The following is a 24692-nucleotide window of genomic DNA, read 5'->3' as shown; positions in this document are numbered from 1 at the left end:
CACCAACTCGATTGTAAGCTAGTGGGCAATGCTGCTGCGTGAATGAAGGACTATGATTTATCTTCTGTATAACGTGTTCTCGGTTCGTGACCAATTAATAAAGCTACCCCCGACTCCTGAAGTGTGTGATTGGTATTAATCGATTACAGTGTTATTTGTAACCCTGCTTAAATGCTTTGTCTTTTGCGTATATGCTACGGTGTGTTCCCTAAACGGAAGGATATAGGCCGCAATTGATTGCCGTGCTGAATGGGCTGAAAACAAACTTTCCCAGAAAAATTCCTATCCAAACCAAACCGTTCAACTTTATGACGATTACCGGAGTTACCAACAATGTATATGAATATATATGGGTAACGGGATAATAAATTTACCAAGCAATGTGAAGAACGATGTCTAAATACCAGCGGCATGGGTAAACTTTCTTTTTCATTCCAAATCGCTGGTAACTTCCCAACGATACTTTGTGGAAGTGTATAGAACCTGATTCTAAAAAAGTCCAATAACAGTTTCGCTAAATCCATTAATACTACGGCCCAAAGTTGCGATAGCCTATTGTTGAATAGAGCGCCACCGGTCGATAGGTATTTACTCTAAGGTTAATACTCATGTGGGCAGTAGAGGATTGTTGTTGTTTTAACTTCAGTGTTTGGTTTGTCATCACAATCAACAAGTGTAAGCGAAAATGTTATTATAGTGGACAGAACTCGAATCTAGTGTCAGTGTACACAGTTATATTCAAGGTCATATAAAGTAAAGCCAGTGCAAGTATTTGATAAAGTTGGTTTAGACCTAAACATAAAAGATTTTATTTTTTACATTATTATTATATAAAATTTTGATGCCATAAAGCAGACTCTGTATCAGACTGTAGAAGGGGTAGCTGTGTCCTGTAGCTTGAACCTGGCTTTTGCACGCAAAGAAGTACTACGTGGAGTAGAATTTAACTTTTAATGATTTGAGATAAAATTCTTTGTGGATGGAATTTAGAAAATGAAAGATTGTTCTGTGCTAAGTTTTACAGTTTAAAGGTAAATTAAAAATTGTTTTTTTTTATTGTAATGTTTGTAGTATTGGAGCTTTAACAACGACGATCTTTTTAATAATACACTGCCACATTTCATTGAAAGGCGCGTGGCAAAGTGTTTTGAGCACCTGCCTCTAGTCCAGAGTTTACGGGTTCAAAGCTCAGCGCTGCAACCATTGTTGTTGTGTGTCCTTGAGCAAGACCCCTAACATTTATTGCTCCAACCCATTGGTCCCTTATGGGTTGTACAAATTGTACATATGTAGCAACTCATAAGCAGGCAAATGGTGTGTAAAACAACCGTGTTTTAACGAATGTTCTTGCCCGCGCAAAGATATATAAATTACAATCATTTATATTCATAATCTTCATGAGTTACTATGTATGTAACTTTGTGGGGGATTTTTCCTTCTTCATTCTGTTTTTCCAACAATTTGCACAGCCAATTAGTGGCCACTGGGTTTAAACAATGACCATTAAGTATCTTGCCAAAGCACAAATATGCCAACAATGGTAGCAGCATTGAGCATTGAACCCTGTCTTCTTTGGTTACCATCAATCATGATGGCGTTCTAAAAACCCAATGCCTAACAACAAAATATTTTTTCCAAGTTAAGATTAGCAGATTGAGCCATTTTTGAATAATAAAAATAATAAAAATAAACTTAAAACATCTAGTCTACCTGAAAATTCATACTTATTTGACTTAAAAATCTTAAATTTTTGTAGTTTTGTGATGATTGAGCCTCCATTAGTACATAGCATGGCGCGGCGACCATTCGTTAAAACAAACATTTCACAGGAGTTGCAAGATCTTACAGATGACAGGTATTTTCTTTTTCAACAATCGCCCTGTTAAAAGAGAACTTATTAAAGCATATTTTTACTAATACTGTAGTAATATTTTTTGGTTTTGACACTGACTTTTTAGTATAAATATATAATTATATATATAACACTACATAATATAGGTGATTAGGGTGTTATGTTTTTAATTTTTTGGACAAAATTTGAGGGTGATGTCGTTATATTAGAGTTACATTTATATTATAGTTGTCAAATATAGGGAACCTCATTAATAAATACGGCGAACACAATAACGTTCTGCTTGTTTGCATAGACAATTAATATCAGAGTTAAAGTTAATTTACATTTAAAACTGGGGTGTTAAAAACAGGAGGTGGCAATCTTGTTTTAAAGGTTAGGATCACGCTTGTCCCTACTCCCTATGCTGTATAAATCACTGTAAAAAATTAAGGGGTATTAGAAATTCTGACATTATTTAGGTACGCAATTTTTATTCTTTAAAATATTTAAAACAATTACCATCAAAGTGAGATTTAGAAAGTGCATTTTAAATTTCAAGATAAAGGTTTGAATAATTAAAATATTTGTGGTGAAATAATAACAAAAGCAAAAGTTGTTTACGTGCAGATTAAAACACTAACACTAAACAGTCAATCTACCTGAATATTCATGATCATGTAATATATATTAATTTATATATACATATAATAACAAAGTTTGTGTGTTCAAATATTTTTTTGTGAGGTGTTTTGTCTTTTTATATCAATGTTTTGATTACAATACATACACCACAGATACAGAGATCTCCGTAGACCGAGAATCGTCATGTTTTACAAGAATGGAGACAGGTGTGTATTGTATATGCACAGTTTGACACTTCAAACATTACTTGAATTTTAAAATAGTTAAAACACTGTACCTTTGATCAAATAATTTTATAAATAATAGAGGTAGTTTAAACTTATTTTGTTTGTGTTTTTTAAAGCTAACTATACCTTGATTTTGATTGTAATATACGGATACTTCTGATACTTACATTTTTTTTATATATTTTTGTTGTTTTTCTCGGCCTACTGTTAATACTACATTCTTAATAACCTTATCTGTTTTAGTAGTATAAAGTGTATTTTTGTGATATTTTCTGTTTGTAAATTTTTTTGTATGGTTAAAATGAGATGTTTATTGTTTTTGATACGCTGTTAAATTTCCTAAGATTAAACATAATTTTCTTTTTATAAATAATGCTACTTACTCAATATATATGGAAAAACCATTTAACTGTTGTGATTGAACACCAGCCATGTGTATACTTTGTTTGTAGACAAGTACCACCAGTAGTAGTGACACATGTAAACTGGTAATTATATTTGCAGGTATTTTAAAGGAAAGAGTTTACACATAACCCCACACCGATATCTACACTATGAAGAACTTTTATCCGATCTTTCCAAGTCCATGTCTCTTCCTTATGGAGTACGCCGTATTTACACACCTATAGGTACTTGTATTTGCGTTGATTTCAAGGGCATGGGTGTAATGTTTTTATTTTATTTTAGAAAGTTAAATTTGGAGTTTTTTTATTTTCAAAAGCTTAAATTTTTTTTTTTTTAATTTTTAAAAAGTTAAAGTTGGAGTTTTTTTTACTTTAAAAAGTTAAATTTAGAGTAACATTGTTAAAATACAGTTACATCCATAGTTGTAAACATTATGAACTTATTAATAGTGGTGAATAAAAACAGTCTATTTGGGTTCAGCTTGCTTTTTGGATCCATCGATAGGGTGGAACCTCTTTTATGTGTAAAACTAGAGTGCTTAAGCATATGATTTCTGTTTAAACAATCAGGGTGATGTACATTATGCATATACTTTGTGACTTTGTGTTGTATTTATTGGAAACTGCTGACATTTAAAGATTGTGAAGGGTCTTATGATATACTGATAAGCAATAGCCTTTACAATCAGTGAAATACATCCAGAGGGGTGAGGCTGGGTAACGTCTCATTAATAGGATGCCAAACCTAGGGTGCCAGGCTATGCTACTCTCCCTTGGAGTATTCTATGCTGTATTATCAGTGTATTTCAATATTACGACAAATATGTTCTGTTTTTCATAGGAAAGTGCATCGTCCTGCATTTTAAAATGTTTCATGTCCATTGCCCTACTATTTACAAGCAATTAAAAAACAATCCAATTCTAAAGATGTAAAAGTTTTGCGCTCTTAATAGTTCAGAATCTGTCCACTGCTGATTTAGGAGAAAACTGTTGTTCAATTTGTTATGTTAGAAATTTTAATACAATTTGTTTAAAAAGGGGGGACCCTTATTGAAGATATTGAAGAATTAAAGGATGGTGAATCTTACGTATGTGCGTCTTTTGAGAAGTTCCAGAGGATCAAATATGGATTGCATAAAGAAACGAAAGCATTACGTGAGTTTGTAGCATTATTATTTTATATTTTTTTTATTAGCGGTTGTTATACATTGATATTTGCAATGCTTATACAATTTGACTTTATTGTCACTATCTATTGTGTAGTAGTGTAGATTTTGATATTTTACAGCATTTAAAGTTGAATTTGCCATATGGATTTTTTTAATTCTATATGTATATATATACCTTAATTTCAAAATAGTCAGATCAGATCAAAAATTATATTAAAAATTGGTCATTGAAGTAGTTTAAAAGGTCTGCTTGTTGCTTTTGCTGCGATGAATTGTGAGACCGGGTATTGTGAAGTTATTGTCCTGTTTTCTAGGCCCGCAATATTTAAGTCTCGAGTAGATTCCTTAGCACTCTGTACCGGGTTGAGCAAACCACTTGGAAAAGTTGTTTGTAATAGAAATATAAGCCACGAAGCTGTGGCAAACGCTCGCTTTGATCCTTGAAAGCTCAACCCAACCTCTTGTCTTGTCCCATATTTAATGAAAGCAATGGACACTTTGGTTCAATACCATCTTGCTTTGGTCAAAGTCTTTGTGGATACTTGAAAGTAGCCGCGTTTTTTTTAAATAGCCAACTTCAATATGCTCGCATATTTCAAATTTTAAATGGTAATTGACCATTTTTGGTAAAAATGGCAAATTTTTGTTTAAGTGTGTTTTCCCATTATTATTACATATTACTAACTTCTACATGATCCATAAGTGTCAGTCTTATGATTGGGGCGAAAAAATAACCTATTTCACCACCTCAGGCATTGTAACTGTAATGTAAAATATTTTTTGTCTATGATGGATGTGAAACTCAGGATAGATGACAAATGATTGTAGTGACGATTATGCCGCAGATTGTGACTCGACAATCAAGTGGTCACGATAAGTGCTACACTTATACCAACCTACGTAACAATGGCTATTGTTCCCTGCCATGTAGCCATGGTAATTGGCTCAGATTTGATCAAATCTACTTGATAGAGATCTAATGAACATGAAAATTGATCCCATTAATCATGAAATGATATATTCATGAATCATGATTTTTGTTTTGGTTTCTTTTTTATATTTTTGTTTAAAAAAAGTTGACTTTCCTTTTGGTTGGTTTTGGTATTAATATTTGTATTTTTTTATTCATATATATATATAGGCTATATCAGAAATGACAGAAAATATTTTTTTTCATTTTAGAATTAAATAACAAAATTTAGGAATAATTTTGACCAGTACATGTATTATATTTATGTTATTATTTTTTCCAGTTTATAAAATATTATGTCATAAATATAATTATTATACAAAATATTGGCAAACCAAACAGTATAAATTACGTTTTGTAAGTTCATGTAATTTACATACAAGTTGAAGGTTTAATTTGGGTGTAGTAGCACGTAGTAGAACACAGGCGTTCGTAAGTTTTGTTGTTCTGTTGTCATGGAAACATTGTCATAACCCGAACACTTTAAGAAACGACGTAATACAAATGTAAGTGGCTTACTTACCAGTCTGCTCCATGCTGCCATCTAGCATCTGGTCCTTAAATGTAATTAATTGACATTCCTTGTTGTTGTAACTGGCTGGTCAAACTGTTATTTATTATATCTGTTTGTAAACTTAATGATGATGCTTACTGACTTTTAAACAAAAACTTCTTTTTCTGAAACATTTCATATAAAAAAATTTTTCTTTCTTTATCTGTCCAAAAAGAAATAAAAAACACACCATTTTTTTAGTCTGCACAAATTAATACACAATTTGTACATAACTGCTTAGTTTAATTTGGCTACTTCTCTCAACTTGCTTTAAAACACCTTTAAACTACATAAGATCAACCAGCCACCAACCACTGTGGTACCTTCCTGAAACTCCCAAGTACTCTGTTGTTCTAATGTGTTTCATCTGCTTTGTAATTGCGTTGTCAGGCAGTCATCTTCTGTTAATAATTCACTACTTTGCAAACATCTATTTTCACAGTTACTGGTTACCTCCACCTGCAATATCTACAGGTGGAATCCCAGTGTTTGTGAATGTTAAACACGTCCTATTGTTGTCTATGATCTATTACTCCTATCTTGAGAATGGCATCAATTTAGCTTTAGAGTTGCCAATGGTTTTGATGTATACAACTAACCAACAGAATACAAATGCAGTGAACCATGCCTAATTGCAGGTTGTGGATCATTTTGTAGGATTCATATGAATAATTTATATGAATATCAACCTAAATGCTTAGCAACAGATCAACAGTCGTAAAATTTGAATTGTTATCATAAGTTTTGACCTTTAGACGATTTTTCTGTTAGAATATTTATTTCAGTTGCTCTGTAAATTTAGTAAGATCTTAGAATGTGAGAAAAGTTTTGGTCAAAATTTTATTCTGATTGGTTTCTCAATGTCTTCGGACTACCTGGCATCACTGCTTTATCCAAAACTGGAATCACTGCCCACTGCGGAACACCTTCGTACATTTCAAAGGAAAGTACAACCTCAAGATCGTTGCTCACAGAAGAAGCTTTTAAAACGTAATGATTTAAAAAAGAAATCTCAACCAAAATGGGACTCAAAAGGTTGGTAATAATATGCTGCTTTTATTGTTATCTACTCAATACTGGTCTAAGATCATTTCACACGATTGTCTTAGTTTTCCTTGTTATAGTAAGTTTCTATATAAAAAAGTGTTTACGAAACATGTGGTTTTACTATGTGCTAATTTTGTTCATGTTTTAAAGATTTGTTTTAAATAAGAAATATATATATATACTTGTAATACTAGATATGTTGTGGGTATTTTAAAGGTAAATTCTGTTCTTAGAATAGTTGAATTACAAGAACTGTTGAGATATTTTGTCTTGTTTTTGAAATTTATCCCAAAATCACATGTGTGACCATTCATTTATAAATTTGAGTTGCATTTCTGCCTATTGTATTTTTATTTTTAAATTGATTGAATGTTTCAACTAAGGCTTAAACTTTAAGGTTCTTTTAGTTTGGATACTTATCCTGTGTTTTGTGCTTTGCTCCCCCCTTGTGTTGTTGATTCTGTGATTACAAAAGTGAGTAAATGTTGTTTTAACATTAATTCACTGAGCCGTGTACTCACACAACACAAAGGGCTCTGCGTCGAAATCTGCTTTCAATTTGTCCCCCGCGCTCCTGACTGTGTTTAATACACACTACCACTGTGTCAAAGCTCTAATCTTAAACATGGTTGCCTTGTAACTGATTGTGTTGCCTTGGCTGCGAGCCTAAATCTCAGTCCGAACCCGGACCTAAGATTTCTGTTATGATAACCATTAATAGATCCCTAAACCGCATTCAACATTTCTTTTCAACTCATTTCCCCAAAAACTGCTTATCTGGATTTGTTTTTTTAACTGGACTGTTTGTTTAACTGTAGACTGCCAGATAAACATGTTTGTGGTAAAACATAGTGAATACACAATAATGTGGTTAAAATTCTAACATTGTCTGTTTATTCATAAAACGTGACTTTGCTTTGTATTAATCTTAACATGTATATTTTGATACATAATAACCATTGCATTAGTTGTTCCCAAGCCTCACACATAAACTGTTAAAGTTGCTTTTTATCTTAGAAATTTTTACAAGTCAGAAACAAATTGTTTTTTTTTAGGTTAAATTTAAAAGTTCGAAATGTAACTAAATTCTATAATCCTGTAACTGTATATCTTATGAATATCCAAAAAAATATGTGAGTTTTTCTACTGTACACTTCATAAGTGTTTAAATGTAAAAAATGTTAAGGCTTCTGTCTGGTAGTATATTGTGTGTGTAAGTCCTCTCCAAAATATATAGGATTTTATTGTTGATTCTTTGGTAGTGCTTAAAGCTGCTCAATCCAATTGAGAGCTCTTATGAACTGTATTGACCAATGACCGGTAGTATATAAAACTTTCACTATTGGAGACATAACACCAAGGTGTAGTGTATGTGTTTTTTCCTCTAATGGCTTCTGTTCAGCTTATAAGTACTTGTCATTCTAAATGCTTTGAATCTTGTTTAAATGGAATGAAAAGCGTGGAAATGTTATATAATGTCATAAGCTGGGCAGAAAGAGTTGCCCCCTAAACCAACAAGCCCACTCTCACTTGAAGGGGAAAGAGGAACAATTGTTTGGAGTGGAATTCAAACACACGGCGCTCTTGCCTTTTATAACGCGGTGCGATGTTGCTTATGTGTTGATACAGTCGTAGTTGGCTACTAATCTGTTAAAGTGTGGCGTACATTAGCCTTAAAACTGCCTCGGTGAAAAGGGACTCTCATTCGCGGTTTATTTATCCTTTGTAGAAGTCATTTTAGAGGAATATTATTATTTATGGAAGAAATTTTTTGAGGTCAGATAAGAATTTAAGTAGAGGGGTAGGAATGTGACATGTTATGGTTAAGATGCCAATTTATTTGGAATCAACCGATGGAGAAGACGATTCACCTTGGCTATGCAAGAAGTATATTTGGGGACGCATACGTAAGTTTTCGATGTTTTCCTTTTGTTGCGGATTGTGGCAGTTTTTATATTTAATACATCAATCGCACTTTGGCCTCATGGGAGGCAGGACATTTATTGATTCACCGTGAATGTCAAGAGGTCGCACTTGAATTCTTGTAAACGTTTATTATACTTATATAATTCTTTTATTCATATCAGCAAAGCCTAATATAGATTTCAACAGCAATCGAGTTTGTTAATTTTAAACTTCAAAACTTCAAAAATTTTGCCTGCAAATCTCAGATTAAAAATTTGAACCAGCAGATGGCAGTATAGAGTAAGTGGTTTTGTAAAATATTAAAATCACTTCAGTAAGGAGAAAAGACATATCTACTTGAGTAACAAGATGTTAGTTACAATGTAACGATGTTACGTAATTGTTTAACGAGAGATTTCAACTCTTGACTTAATCTTGTTTGTCATTTGGATGTAACTGTGGCAACTTGTCCTTCAAAATTATTTCAACTAAATTTTCCCACCATTGCCTTTTAATGTTACACTTACACAACTATAGAAAGTTGTTCCATTTATTTGAAGATTTATTTTTCAAAACAATTTTCGGGGGGTTTAAAGCTAAGCAAGGTGCAAGAGGTTTAGTTTTACTTTTGAATATATTTTGGAGCATTGGAAAATTAAAAGGATGGTGGAAAAGATAAACCTTCATAGGCCAAAGTGGAATCAACATATTCCAAACTTTAATAGAAGAATCCGGTTGCTTGGTCATGCGTGTCAAGCTTGTCATGTGATCAAGAAGAAAAAGGAAACAATGAATGAAATTTTAAATAAAAAGCCATCCTACAATCAAAGAAAAACTCTTAGAAAAAAGAGAAGCCAAGTCAAGAAGAAAGAAAATTCTGTTCCAAAATATGCTCAGACATTTAGAAGTAATGGAAAATTAGATTGTATTTCTCCATTGAACAATGTACAGTATAACAGAGCTGGCCCCCCAAAAACAGCCAATGTTCAATCTTCACCACCACAAATGGTCGCACATGCTAGATGTAAGTCACCAGAACAATCAAAGAGATCTATCCCACCTAGCGATCAATGTAATACAGGTTGTCTGTCAGATGAGCACTCAAGAAATGGGTCAACATGTTTGGCACCAACTTTGGATCAAAAATGTTTGCCCAAACATTACTTTGTCCGTTTTCCCAATAGAGAAAAAATCAGGAATGGTTTTCCAGATACCCAAAGTGAGAGAAGTATCTTCAGCAGGCCTTGTGCACCGAAGCATTGTTGTTTAGTGCCTCTAGTACCTTCATGTTGTGTGACATGCATGCTGCAGTGCTGTCATTTTTCACAAGGTAAAATTCTTAATAGGAATGCAAAATTGTTAGCATTTATTTTGTTGCAGTGCAATGAGGTAAATGATAATAGGAAAGGTGCTTCATTTGCAATAACAAATCAGAAATAAGGAAAACGTTTCATGTCCACCCTTTAACATGCAGATTTATGTGAAAATATGTTTAATCCATAGAGATTAAAAAGATTGGTTACCGATTCATAACTTGAATAACTTCATTGCAAAATAATCTTAACATAAAAATTAGTGACGCTGCATGAATTTTAGACGTGAGCATGCAACATGAAATTATAAAACGGTATCCTCACGACTCCTATAGACCGCTGTAAATTGTTTAAAACACAATCAGGATAATTGGATATTATTTGCTAAAGGTGTCCATCTTCGGCCACCCTACTATTAATATATAGTGGATTATTTTCTCATTTTTTGGTTACCCGGCCATTCGTGATTTAATTTTGTTTGTTCACTTTGCGGTTGCTGTTATTACGAATGGTGGTCGCCTTTTAAGTGGTACTCCACGTGCCACTTGCTGTCTATGATGAAACTAACAGCGAACGAGTGTTATCGATTGATACTCCTCATATATTCGACACACCATCCAACACTGTAATTCAGTCGCCCTTAGCAACTACTGTGGCATAAGCTGGCAGTTTGAATATTAGTTCAAAAACAAGTTATTTGAATTGAGTGTAGTTTGTAGTGGCTAGTGTTGGAATTCTTGGTTGTATTTTAGATCGTGTTTCTTCTGGCTTGGTGATCTAGTCTTGTCTAAGTTTAGGTCATTTACAGTTTTTAAGTATATTCTTGAGTTATGGTGTTGAATTTATCTCTTTCTGGAGATGGACCCCCTGCATTTTCGCCTGTGGATGATTCAGGGAATATTTCTGACATTCAAGGAAACATGAACAGCATAACTTCTGCTGGCGCAGCTGTACCAGTGTTAAGAATGGTGGTTACAAACCCCCCTGTCAGCAGGCGTGCCTCAACAAGCCAGTCGGTCCCACCATTGGATTTATCACAAGTGGACAAGGCCACTCCTACCACTACGAAGGATGAAATACGGCCAGGCCCACTACCAATGTCCGCAGTTACCTTGAAAGATAAACCTCTAACATCAACACCAATAGCTCATTTATCCAGAAAACCACAGTCTGAGCATGGAAAACCAAAGTCAACCTCCAGAAGTTCCAGAAAATTTCTTTTCAGCAAACCTATTCATGAAAGCAACCATTCTTCAGTGCTGCAAAGGTCAATACCTAAAAACCACAACCCACATCCAGCCTTACACGGCCAACGGTCGGAAGATGACTTCACTGACACCACAGTGCAAAGGTTTTCCAGCAGTTACGATGACTTTGAAGAGATTCCTCCCCGAAAACTTGAGTTTCGACAAGTTCCACCAAGACTTGAGAGGAACACTTCTTCTTCCACTTCTTCATCTGGCTCTCTCCTCGAGAAGACACTTCGATCTAGTCCTTACAATCAAGTCTTAAAAGTGAACCAACCTATGGACTCCAAGAAGAAAGCAGCAATGAAGCCAGCAAACCAGACAAAACAGAAGCAAAGAAGCAATGATGGAGATTCGCGCAGAAGAGTAAAGTCTATTCCTTCCTACAACAAACAACACACAGTACCTAAAGTTGCTCAAGCACAAAGAGCAAGGATCTACAGCTCTTCTGAATGCAAGCCAAAAAACTCAAAAACTGACAAGTTGAGATCTTTTATTTTATTGGACGATTCAAATTCGTCTTTATTTGAAGCCAACCAATCGTACGCCAGAGGGGTCCAGTCTGCGTTTCTTCAACAGCGGCGGTTTGCCGATGAAGACAGTGACATAAGAAGCAGTGCAACTTCAAATACATCCAATGTGCTAAGCGGGGGTTTGATCTCTCACCCCTCAGCTCACCATAAAGTTTCTCTTTGTCAGTTTTCAGAAGATGTAGAGGTTATTGAGGGTAAACGATGCAGATTCAATCTCGTGTTTGTTATTTTTCTCAACCAAACGTAATATTTTTTGCTTTTCTGCTGATAATCAAAAATTCAAACAGTTGTTGTCAATTTGACCAGTGGGGAAATTTTCGGCGAATCAGAACATGTTATAAAGTCCCCAGTCATACTAATCGCTTTTTTAATGCTGTACTTGGTTGCAGTATTTCTAGGTTGCAGTTTTTTTAGGTATTGAAGTTATGGGCCCACTCTGGCTCAAATCCCAGGTTTCCTGCTATTCTTTACAATAGGACCTCACCCATATAGAATTTCTGCATTTAAAATTTAACATTATTATTCACAGGCCACCGTATCCCAAACTACCCCGGAGGTGCTTACTACGACACAGATAGCAGCTTCCCACACACAAGTATGGCAACAGCGAGAAACGGAATGCGCTCCACGTTTCCACCTAGCAGTCGAAATATGTTCAATAAATCGCAGGTAAGTGACGAAGCTATGCAAAACTTTTTTCAGTAACTTATTCATGCCATACATTGCAGCCAGACCATAGATCTGTTAAACAAAAGGTAAGACAACATTTTTCTTCTTTAAACTTTATTTTTCTTTTTATGATTTTGTAACCTCTTTTTTTAAATTTAAAAAAAAGATATAAATTATTGGAACTGTGTACCGACTGTAATGAATTATAACTATATATAAATTTAATAACATATTATGAAACTGTATTGACCTATGACTAAAAGGACCTACATCTTAAAACTTTAAAAAAAGCTAAACTTTTAACAAATTTATAACTTATCATGGTTGTAATTCCTACCTAAAACTTTTTATCACAAGACTTCACTAGCCAAAATTTTACAAAATAATAAGATAGATTTCGATTTAATTCTTACCCAAATCCATATTTTTTTTCTAAAATAACAATAGCACCGGCCAATGACGTTCGGCACGGCCCCAAGAACCGACTACTCCCACACCACCCACCCCGATAACTCACCCATGAAACCCAAGGTAGTCACCGTGGTACGAGCCGGCCAGATCCGTCCTCACAAGAAGATAACCATTCTTCTTAACAGGAGAGCTGTGAGTAGAAAATTATATTTTTATATTTATATGAGTAAGGTCCTACAGTGGGGAGGGCATAGGGATCTGAGATTACGCTATGGGATTCACAAATGATTTACTTTCTATGTATAGGCGTGAGGATTGGTATGTCTGTAAATATTTAGAAATATGTCATACCATAAATGAAGTTTATATTTTGTACAAGTGAGGTCCTACATTGTGGCATGCTATAGAATCTGAGATTTTTATATTCTATACACTATATGAGTAAGGTCCTTACCGCTATGTGATCTGGGAGCCAGAGTTAAAACAATTCACCTAGGGTTCTACAAATGATTAATGACCACTGTGTTGGTGTAACGTTCGTTAAGTGTCTTGCCCAAAGATACATTTGCATACCAGTGTTAACATCCAACCCTGTAATTTAAAAGCATCCAGCCTGGTAATTTTTAACCGGTAAAAGTATCTTTTGTTTATGATGCCTTACCACTTAGCCATGGTTCTATAATAGATATTTACTTGTTATGTCAGGGCCTGAGAATGTTTGTAAATGTTCAGAAATCATTTCTACCATAAATTGTTCAACCTTGTTGCTAATGCAAAGCTTAAACATTTGAATAAATGAATGAATGAAATTTATTTTGTCTCTTCGGTCACGATAACGAAGAACAAGAGAGTTGACAAAAAGCGAAAAGAGGGGTAGTAACGGTAAAACAACAGTTGTTAAAACACGCTTGTTGATAAAAAAGAAAGAAATAATGTTTTGGATAAAAGGTGTGACCGTTACACCCTACAGACGATACAAAATTTTACCTCATTAACTTATTTCCTTTAAAGTCAATAACCAAAATTCTGTTCATTCTATGTTTAAAAGTTTGTGAGGGTGTGGGAGTTTGAAAAAGGCAGATTTTAACTTTAGGATTTTATTTTCACACAGGTTCAAACATATGAACAACTTGTCTCTGATATTTCTGAAGCTCTTGGCCAGCCTAAGTGGAAAAATGATCACATTAGACGGTAAACATTATTTGATGAATTGATAATATATAAGTAAAGGATCTACCCATAAATGTTTCAAAATAAAACAGAAGGTTCTTAAAATTTAGGTTTATTTGTTTAATGAAATTCCATTAATAACAACATTTTTTTTTTTTTTAATAACAACATTTTTTTTTGTGTAGTTTCACAGAAAATATTTTGTGTTAATTTGGCAGGTTATACACTTTAAAAGGCAGGGAAATACGTTCCGTGTCCGATTTCTTCAGGGAAGATGATGTTTTTATCGCTGTCGGACGTGAACAACTGACTACCATGGATGTACAGGTTGGTTGTGATGTCATAAGTGTTATTGTGATGTCATAGTTGGTGATTTTGGTGTATTTTTATGTACAGGAAGTTCTGCAAGAGTTATACCCGGATTCACCATATGCTGAAAGCCTTATTAGGCAGAACCTGCAAAAAGCATATCGTCAGCAAAAACAGGGGCGTAGGGGGTTTCCTGAGCAAGGCAAGGGGTCAAAATCAGACTCCGGTCTTGGGGATTCAACGGAGGGTGACAGGTGGGTAGAGTTGGCTGGGTTTTGTTTATTGGGGTTAACTCTTATCTCTGCACAGAAGGTTCCAGAACGATGGTGGATATAGAGGACCTGGGGCTGGCAGGGGAAGGGCTGCTCATATTGTCTCTGAAAGGAGACGGTTTCAGGAAGAGGAGAGGATTAGAGCGAAAAAATGGGAGCGGGGAAGATGGGAGAGGGAGCAGGAGGAGCTGGATGAGGAGTTACGGTAAGAGGACTGGAGGGTTAGGATGTTGGATGATTGGGGTTTTCATTTAACATATTTTGACTTTGGTTTCAGGCGTCGCCATGGTAACCGAGATCCTGTAGATGACGAAGCCTCTGCGAGGGAACGAGAGAGAAAAAAAAAAGAGAGGATTCAGTGGGAAGCTGAGGAGCGTGAGAGGCAGAGGAGGAAGCAAGTTGAAGATGAAGAAAGAAGGAGAAGAGAGACGGATGAAAAACGAGAAAGAGATCGAATTAGGTGGGTTGAGATGAAAAGTTTATATATTTTTAAGTATTCACATATTTTTACAATGATTTTGTAAAATGTAGGTTTTTGTTTTATTTGGAATTTATAACATTTACTGGTTTGCAGGAGAGAAAGGGAGGCAGAAGAAAGAGAAAAAATTAAACGCCTTGAACAAGATTTGAAGAGAGAGAAACTGAAAGAGGAAGCGGAACGTAAACGGAGGCATCGGGAAGAAGAGGAGAAACAAAGAAGGAGGAGAGAAGAAGATGAAGAGAGAAGAAGGCGCGAAGAGCTTGAAAGAGAAAGGAAAAGGTTAGAGGATGAGAAGAGACAATGGGAGGAAGAGGTGGGTAGTGATAAGGTTGTTTGGTTGCTTGGTTTGTAATGTATTTCGTTGATGTAGAAACGACGACAACGAGAAGAAGAAGAAAGGAGGAAAAATGAGGAGAGGGCAAGACAAGAGCAGGAGAAACGGGAGAAGGCAAAGAGAGAAAGAGAAGAAGAGGAAAGGAGAAGAAAAGTGAGTACTTACCACATGCGGATTAAAATGAAAATTAATTTGTTGTTTTTATGTAAGGAGGAAGAACGACATCATCATGACGATTATGACAAGAGTGAAAAAACTTCACCTACTCATTATGGACAGAAGAGTGATGACACCGATCGTATAAGGAGGGTGCAAAAGTTTAAGGTATGAATGAAACAAAAATCATTTTCGTTTAATAAACAATAAATATTATACAGCTCAATGGCTTAAGTATAATTCTTGTTATACACCTTACTATATTATATTAACCTTTTCCCAGGCACCAACTCGTACTATTATGGCACGAAGTAATATTGAAGCGAGATATGAGATCGGCAAAACTATCGGAGATGGTAACTTCGCTGTGGTGAAGGAATGCAGATTGCGAAACACTGAATCGGAATTTGCGATGAAAATTATCGACAAGTCGAAACTTAAAGGAAAAGAAGATATGATAGGTATGTAATGGTTTTAAAGCTAATTTTAGTGGCTGGTTTATTATTTGTTCATTGTAATAATAGTTTTATTTGTCTCTTCGATTACGGTCACCAGGATTTTGAAATATTTAAAGGACAGGTTATAGTGACCAAACAGTTGCTTACATTTAGAAATATATGTTTACATTTAACTAGAAGAAAAATAGGCGTGGTCGCTACACCTGGCAGACAAACGAGCCATTTATGTTCATTAAACGTATTTAACAGAAAATGAGATTGCCATCATGAAGAACTGCCACCATCCAAACATAGTAAGGTTGATTGAGGAATTTGAAACTGAGAATGAGATCTATCTAGTGTTGGAATATGTTAAAGTAAGCAATAATTCTAGTTTAACCATTTTATTTTTAATTTTTAGTGTCTGCCAAACTTTTTTTAATTAATGAAATATAGTAATACAAGATGTTTTGTGTTTTTATTCTGTGTTTTTTTTGTTTATTATTCCATTTGGTAGTAAATTAACAATATTTACAGAATTATATGACGTTATCATCAAAACGCCATAAGAGTACTGTAACGTAATAAAATACCATTAGGAAATATGGGATAATATGTGCTAGCATATCTATCTTACCTCAACATTTTGAATATTTATTTAAAACGCTTTAAACTGTCCAATTTAAAAAGCAATCATGTTTTTTTGGGGGAAACTATTTATTTACTTTGAGATTCAATCATATTTTGCAGTACTGTTAAACAACAAGTTTTTCTAAACACGTTCTAATATTGCAGGGTGGTGATTTATTTGATGCTATCACTGAGAGCGTAAAGTTTACCGAGCGAGACGCAGCAAACATGGTGGCCGACCTTTCCGAAGCTCTTGCTTTCCTTCACTCTAAGAACATCATTCATAGAGATCTTAAACCTGAGAATTTATTGGCAAGTTTCGGAAATGATATTTTTGCTGTTTTATTTTATATTGAACATTAGTTGGAGTCACTCTGGTTTAGGATAATCGGCCAACTGTGGTCTAACTCTAAACTAAATCTAAGATTCCATAACATAGACATACCCTGTCTGTGGACCTCATATATATAGGTAAACATAACCTACAAATTTACATACATGGTTACTCATAAGCTGGCACGAGGTCTAGAAAACAGAACATCTGTGTTTATATAACGATTGTCGTTTTCCGTCCATGCGAGGATAAAGCAAGTTAATTTCACTTATCCATTCAAATATTTTTAATGAGTTAAATTTTTACTCATTTTGTTTATACTTTCCAAAACTGGGTAATGACCAACAGGTATACCTGACAGTCTTAATGTTAAAAACACTAAAACTTTATTATACATGACACAAAACCTTTTATTTTAAATTTCTGTTTAAATTCCAGGTTTCCCGCAACAAAGACGGCAGCATGACTCTGAAACTTGCCGACTTTGGACTCGCAATGGAAGTCACTGAACCTATCTACACAGTGTGTGGAACCCCTACTTATGTAGCACCAGAGATCCTAGCTGAAACAGGTAACAAAAATGTTTGTGTGGCAGAATTTCTATTAGTTCACTAGCTGAAATATGTTTGCAAACGTTTTGAATTTTTTTTTTTTTTTTTTTTAAAACTGAGTTTTTACCTAGGTTATGGGTTGGAGGTTGACATGTGGGCTACTGGTGTCATCACCTACATCCTGCTCTGTGGATTTCCTCCCTTTAGGAGTTTGGAGCGGGACCAAGAGGAACTTTTCGAGATCATCCAACTTGGGGACTATGAGTTCCTTTCTCCTTACTGGGACAACATATCAGAAGGTATGGCTGGAGTATAGAGAGTTTAATTGTATAATATGTGGGTGAGGTCCTACAAAGTGAGTTTTATGGCTAAGTTTGCCCATTGCCCCAAAAATATATTAATTTACCTTGAATTAATGCCTATTCAGCCACTCTTCGAATTCTACATTTCAGTGGTTTTTATTTTAGTTGGTACCATGTGTATGTAAACATTTGGGTTGGTTTGAATATGTTTGCTTTTGCTCCTATTACAGCTGCAAAAGACCTGATCCAGAGGCTTCTAGTGGTAGACACAAAACGTCGTTACACAGCAGAGCAAGTGCTTTCTCATCCATGGATTCAAAGTGAAGGTACATACAAAGGTCCAAACCTACAGCGTGAGATCACCATGAACTTGGAAAAGAATTTTGGCGACCGTAACCGCCGAAAAGCCGGCTTTACCCAGCCAGCTGCCGTCCATTAAATGTTTAATGATACAATAGTGCATTCCACTTTATAACACCCACCTGTTCTATAGTTCTATTTGTAACAGTGCCTTTTGTTTCAATTTCCTGAGCTTTTCGTAATATTTTTTGTATTTTCTTGTTTTTCCCTCCTCATGACATCATATGTTCCAAACCATTGTGATGAAACAATGGGCCAAAGTCTTCAATTACTTTTTGCTCACTGCTAGGTTACACACTTTTTGTTCACTGCTAAAGTTTTGCAATTTCACTTCACGCCTGAGTAATTTTCCAATCAGCTGATGGTGCTGCGTAAAATGAGCAATTTTTTATCAACTTTTAAATTCATATATCTTAATCACTTTTTTACGCAATCCAGTTGCTATGTCGATCTGTTGTATTTATTAAGCAATCGTGCCTTTGGTGCATTTTGGTATGAAGCATAATTTTGCACAAAGACTCGTTTTAGTTTTTTTCTTTTTATTACACACGACCTAATGTACCACAAGTGCCCCGTAGTGTAATTATGTAGAGAACCTTTTATTTTTGACATAAATTGTTGAAATAAATTAAGTCTATTGGCAACCTTAATTGACTACAGTTATTTAAATTAATACTACCTAAAATGTATTAATTAAAAATATAGTGTTAAAAATCAGGCGAAAATGAAATTTCAGTGGAAAAATAACTTAGCAGGGACCATTTAGGTTTCCTTACAGTTGCTGCGCATACTTTAGGAAGGCTACCATAGAAACATTATAAAGCGTAAAGTCCACGTTGTGTTTTTAAGCATTTGTGTATGCAGGTACGTAGGTAGTATTTAAAATTAAATAGGAAGGATCAAATTTATTTAAAAATTGCACCAACATTCTGCTCGATAGTTGTATGGTGCTTTTATAGAAATTTTAGACTGAAAAATGTAGTATTAAGGTTTGTACGTTTTTTTATTCCTCATTTTTTGGTAAAATTTGGACATACTTCATAGATAATTTAACTCTTTTATTTAGATAATGGTGGAAAATAACGGCTGTGGTTCTCAGAACAACGTCTGGGTTGGATCTGAGACTGGCCTGCTTAAATCTGTGAACCTTTGTAAAAAGCTAGCAACTAACCATTACGATAAGGATAACTATGGAAAAGAACATGAAATTCAACGTATTTGTTGGGAGTATGAAGATCGGTCTGTATTGTATACTGCACATAAAAACGGGGTTGTGAGGAAGCTGGAAACAGCTAATGGAGGATATGTTGATTCGTTTCAAATACCTGAAATGGAGGGAAAAATTGCTGGTCTGGCCAGACTGGACTCAAATTTCATTACCTGCACTTCTAATGGCGATTTAAGACTGTGGTCTAATGAAAATGAAAGCTTGGCCAGCAGCAAGGCTGGTGATAATGTTTTGTGTATGGACTTAAACAGTGAACTGCAACGAGTGGTTACTGGGGGAAAAGAAAATCTTGTTAAACTGTGGGATTTAAATAAACCAGAGCAGCCAATATTTAAAGCGAAAAATGTGCGGCCTGATTGGCTGGAGCATAGGGTACCGGTGTGGGTTACAGGGTTAAAATTTATACCGAATTCTAATAAAATCTTATCTATAACTGGTACTCATAATATAAGAGTGTTTGATCCAAAATCAAACACAAGGCGTCCAGTTTTGGAGACCAGTTATGAAGAATATCCACTCACAGCAGTTGATATCGTTGCAAGAAATCCAAATCAAGTTGTTGTCGGTAACACCCATGGTGATGCTGCTATGTTTGATATAAGAAAAATAAAGCATGTTGCTCGCTGCTACAAAGGTTTTGCAGGAAGCATAAGGGAGATCAGATGTCATCCAAGCTTACCATACTTCTTCTCATGCAGCTTGGATCGACACCTAAGAGTTCACCATGAACGATACCCAAAGGTTGAGCATAAAGTTTATCTAAAGTCGCGACTGACTTGCCTTCTTGCCACTGATGCAGAACTAGAAGTCAAAAATGATGAAAAGGAACCGGAAACTGAAAAAAGGAAAACAGAAAAAGATGTTTGGGACGAATTAGATGATGCTGACAGCAGCGAAAGTGACTCTGAGTCTGATAATGATTTATTACCAAGGAAAAAGAAAAAACAAAGTTCCTAAGTGTTTGAGTTATATGAAAATGCTGTTTGACTATTCTCATTTTTTTAAACTTATCAATAAAATTGTCTATTTCATAATGAAAAGTTAAAATTAGAATATAAATGTTGGTTTAGCAAATTGAGAATATTGTTTAAATTTAGCTGATTTGTAAGTCAACTTACATGAAGTAATCTCAATGTGGGCAAAGTGTAACTTCTGCTTTGTTGACATTATTCTGAACCCAACAAAACAGACTTTGAACCTTTTACTTTAAATGCGTTACTACAGTGGTTACCAATTAACCTATGTTATGTTGGCTATATTCATTTTTTAAACACACTGCCCTTTGAAATGTAAGGATCTGCTGTTTTGATCAATAATGGTTCCTAATTCTATAGGTTTCGTGAAGTACATTTTAGCTTTCTTTTTGTATTAAAATTTGAGACCAGAATTCACAAAAAAGTGGAGACGAGAAATTAATCTGTATACCTGGATATTAAAGTACCAGCAATATGTTGTCTGTAACTGACAGTCAAAGTAAGTATATATATGCCATATGTATACATTTATATTTAAACCTGTGCAATTATTTATGTGTATGGTTGGTATTCAAATTCTAAATAAAAAAAAGTGGTCTGAACTCTGAAGTAGATACTAGATAGGTCAGTTTCAATATAAAGTATTGCACAGTAATATTATGGTTGATTAACTGGAGGATACGAGTTCCAAAGCTTCGGTTTTAAGTAATTAAAAACATAAGTGTTAAACTTTGGGTAGGCAGGCATACCCTGGAATTTTCTGCACTGTATTCATCAGTAAAAATTAGAACCAAAAAGTTAGTATTATTGTATTGTCTCACAGGTTTATGGACGTTAATGCTGGATTCCTTAATTGCCAAACACATCCAAATATAAAACAGCAAAAATAAATTATTTTTTTGCAAAAAAATGAGTTTTATTTAACAGATTTTTGATGTGTGTTTGTTTTATTTATTATATTTCAGAAATGATTATATTTCAGAAATTGGTATTGGTCTGACTGGGTTTGGAGCATTCTTCTTATTTCTTGGTATGATATTTTTCTTCGATAGAGTTCTCCTTGCATTTGGAAATGTAAGTTATATATGTATTTGTATGATAATGGTTGGTTATTTGAAAATTCACCACAAACTAACATGGCAGTGTGAGTAGTATACATACAACATAACATGTGGATAGGTACATGTATAGCATCTATACACAGTAATTTTGTAAGTATTCGAACTCTTAGTTGTTTAAAGGCAGAAACAATTGCTTAGATTTATATTGTGCAGGGTACATTGTAAGCCTATCCTGAGAGGCTGAGAGTTTTAAATAAGAGTTTTTTTTGTGTAGGCTTATCCTGAAAGTTTTTGCAGCAACCTCTAAATTTTACAATTTTAAAAGCAATTAATTCCTAAAAATTCTACGAAAAATAAAAATCCATCTTTACAGTTACCACATTTTATTGTCACAACCCTGGACTTATGCTACTCAGCAGACAAGCCAGACATGATCACTAAAATTACACTTTTGAAATTTTTCCTGTTCTTTTAGTTACTTTTCATCAGTGGTTTATCATTTATCATTGGCCTTCAAAGAACTTTTAACTTCTTCTTCCAACGCCACAAAATAAAGTCAAGCGGATTTTTCTTCACTGGTATTTTTGTTGTTCTATTGGGGTGGCCACTTATTGGAATGCTTATTGAAACCTATGGCTTTTTTCTCTTATTCAGGTAAACATGAATTTTATATATCATATGGTATACTTTAGGCCTATATGCGCTTAGGCTAAAAATATATTGTAATATGATATACAACATTTGTTATTGACGTAATCATATTGATAAATAAAAAACTATATAATAAATAAAAATATCAAATTTATATTTTGGTAGACCCTGATTTTAGCAGTTGTATAAAAGTAAACGCTACAGCATTTTCATTTACCAAAAACTGTTAAAGTAACATATGTATATATTAAGATTTTTTATTTGCTTGCAGTGGTTTCTTTCCTGTAATTATTAACTTCTTAAGAAGAATTCCTGTAATTGGTCGAATTTTTGACATTGCTATTATTAACAAGGTTAGTAGCATTTCAAGTTATGCAAGGAAAGCATGCAAAAATAAAATAATATTTTTTAATAAAACTTTGTCCTGCCCTATAATCTGTGTGTGGAACAAATTTTAGCTGTGTTGCAATTACCCTACCCATTTCTAGAAAGAATTTTTATAAATATTGAGGAAAAGAATATTTTATAAACTTAGTTTATCCTAGGGTGTTGCAAAAATGACATTTGTTACAACATAAATGTTCTGTTTCATACACCTCATGCCCATTTACAACCTTATGGAACTGTGTGTTTTTTTGACGGTTTGACAATTTAGACAACTCATTATTAAGTTACCACTAGGTTGAGGGAATTGCCACTAAGTGTCTTGCCTAAAGATCAGAGGATGCATAGCATTGGTAGGGTGACAACCTTAACTTGGGTTACAGGCAGGCACGCTAACCACTGTCACAGCGTTAAAGCCGTTAATAAAATACTATTACTAAACATTGAACATTTTTATTTTAGTTTGCAGAAAAGCTGGAAGGGCAGCATCCAATGGTTTGACCTCTTGTAAAACTACAGCTGGTGATGTTAAAAAACTTTGGAATTCTTCAGATTGAATTCAATTTCCAGATTTCATTTTTTCGAAACTTTTTGAATATTTTTCGTTTTCCAAACTTTTTGAAGTTTACAGATTTTAGTTACTTTGCTGCTAGGTGGCAGCAGTGCAATATACCGTGCAACATGTTTAAAAAAGAATTTTAAATTTCTGTATCGTTTTTGGGTGTATTGGTTGACAACGTTATGAAACAGTATATTTGCTTGTAAATTTTTTCTTTAAATATTGGTACAGATTGATTTTTTTTTAAATTTTAGTATTTTTCTGAGGAGTACATTGTAAGAATGGTTAAACGGTAATTTAAATAAAGTAAGATTGGTGGAAAGTAAACATAATAAAGCTTATTTTTATAAACTTAATTATTGTTGGAATTGTTTCTCACTTTATACATACAGTGTGTAAACCAACCAAGATATTTTGTTAGAACCAGTTTCAGTTAGCATAGTGGCAGCTTAAGTTACAATGGAAATTAGTTTGAGTATTGTTGGTAATTGAGGGACAACTAAATCCATTATATGTGTTATAAAAAAAACATCCGTTTGAGTTGATTAATTTAGACTTCCTTTTTAAGATCCTTTTTCGTTGAACAGTTGTTCTTAAGCAATATCCCCAAAGTGGTTAATGCACCTGCTTCTACCCAAGAGCTTACGGGTTCAAAGCTCTGCGCTGCTACCATTGTGCGCGAATCCTTAGATGAGACATTTAACGACAGTTACTCCAACCCAGAAACCAGTATTCCTTATAGGTTGTCTAAAATTGTCAGCCATACATTACAAAAAAATCCCTAAAAAGTATTACCATCACAATGATATATGTGATAATTCGTAGGCATACAGAAAATGCGTGAAAAAGAAGACATGTGTTATAACAACTGTGCTTGCTCAACAACGACTGGATAAAAACATACCTACATGGCCATTTACGTGCCCAATAAATGCACCGGAATTTTGCGCCACCTACAGGAAAATAGTATTTTTATTAAATCTTGAAATACGAGCGAAGCAGAACGAACCTGAGTTTGAAGTTAAGAGTGTTTATTTTGACCATATTTGTCGTAGAGATGTTTCTACATTATACTGCACCAGAACTAGTTTATGTTTAATTGAGTCTGTATCGTCAGCTACAATTCCTATAGTTTGATATTGGTATTAGCGTTTTGCAACACTGTAGTATTTTTTAAATAGCCTAAACCATTCGTAAGAACGTTTATAGTTGTTTTTCCTTCTTTCGCAACTGTAATATCTAATGTATTTACACCTGTGTTTTATTCCTCAATATTTTATACAGAAAGAGAAGGGTGCAGATTCAGAATGCACCGTGCACTTAATTAGTTGTTTGTAGCCAATGTTTTAGTTGTTATTTCCAATTAAGAATTATTATACAAATATAAATTTATGCCAAAACAATAAATAAAACCAACTATCTCTGTCTATACCTATACAGGCCTTTGGTGCTGTGTAAGTAATTATGATTAAAAAAAATGGGCAACCCTCTTTGCAAAATTTTCAGATTTCCTTTTTTTTAGAAAAAAATCCTAGCACAGGCTATTAATAATAAATTTTACCATATTAATCTCCA

The 24692-nt window shown here is 34.2% G+C and overlaps 3 protein-coding genes across 7 annotated transcripts; all 3 read left to right on the top strand.

Annotated features, from left to right (window-relative positions):
• The first annotated feature begins 853 nt into the window (after nucleotides 1-853).
• LOC100181877 (serine/threonine-protein kinase DCLK1) lies at nucleotides 854-18910 on the top strand. Of its 5 annotated transcripts, XM_018812586.2 has the most exons (22): nucleotides 854-1031; nucleotides 1757-1855; nucleotides 2629-2682; nucleotides 3208-3332; nucleotides 4146-4262; nucleotides 12374-12513; nucleotides 12573-12599; nucleotides 12961-13116; nucleotides 14036-14115; nucleotides 14313-14421; nucleotides 14491-14657; nucleotides 14713-14880; nucleotides 14953-15135; nucleotides 15250-15469; nucleotides 15527-15643; nucleotides 15701-15814; nucleotides 15930-16107; nucleotides 16354-16460; nucleotides 16879-17025; nucleotides 17486-17618; nucleotides 17730-17897; nucleotides 18131-18910. In XM_018812586.2, exons 2-22 carry the CDS (start codon nucleotides 1764-1766, stop codon nucleotides 18337-18339), a joined length of 2811 nt encoding a protein of 936 aa, XP_018668131.1. In that variant the 5' UTR covers nucleotides 854-1031; nucleotides 1757-1763; the 3' UTR covers nucleotides 18340-18910. The 5 variants fall into 5 exon arrangements, with proteins under 5 accessions (XP_018668131.1, XP_026690788.1, XP_018668132.1 ...); XM_026834987.1 differs by lacking the exons at nucleotides 854-1031; nucleotides 1757-1855; nucleotides 2629-2682; nucleotides 3208-3332; nucleotides 4146-4262 and adding an exon at nucleotides 6565-6834; XM_018812587.2 differs by lacking the exons at nucleotides 854-1031; nucleotides 1757-1855; nucleotides 2629-2682; nucleotides 3208-3332; nucleotides 4146-4262 and adding an exon at nucleotides 8579-8753.
• Nucleotides 18911-19293: 383 nt separating this feature from the next.
• LOC100184206 (WD repeat-containing protein 74-like) lies at nucleotides 19294-20822 on the top strand. The gene has a single exon (XM_026835029.1). The coding sequence runs from the start codon at nucleotides 19330-19332 to the stop codon at nucleotides 20443-20445; it is 1116 nt and encodes a 371-aa protein (XP_026690830.1). The 5' UTR covers nucleotides 19294-19329; the 3' UTR covers nucleotides 20446-20822.
• Nucleotides 20725-23473, top strand: LOC100184252 (vesicle transport protein GOT1B). The gene is made up of 5 exons (XM_002130183.5): nucleotides 20725-20961; nucleotides 21445-21536; nucleotides 21999-22177; nucleotides 22446-22527; nucleotides 23021-23473. The coding sequence occupies exons 1-5, from the start codon at nucleotides 20937-20939 to the stop codon at nucleotides 23057-23059; spliced, it is 417 nt and encodes a 138-aa protein (XP_002130219.1). The 5' UTR covers nucleotides 20725-20936; the 3' UTR covers nucleotides 23060-23473.
• Nucleotides 23474-24692: the final 1219 nt, after the last annotated feature.

The sequence above is a fragment of the Ciona intestinalis genome, chromosome 7 (assembly GCF_000224145.3).
Source record: "Ciona intestinalis chromosome 7, KH, whole genome shotgun sequence".
Classification (NCBI taxonomy): Eukaryota; Metazoa; Chordata; class Ascidiacea; order Phlebobranchia; family Cionidae; genus Ciona; species Ciona intestinalis.
Note: the sequence above shows the minus strand (reverse complement) of the source record. Positions and strands in the feature narration are given on the sequence as shown.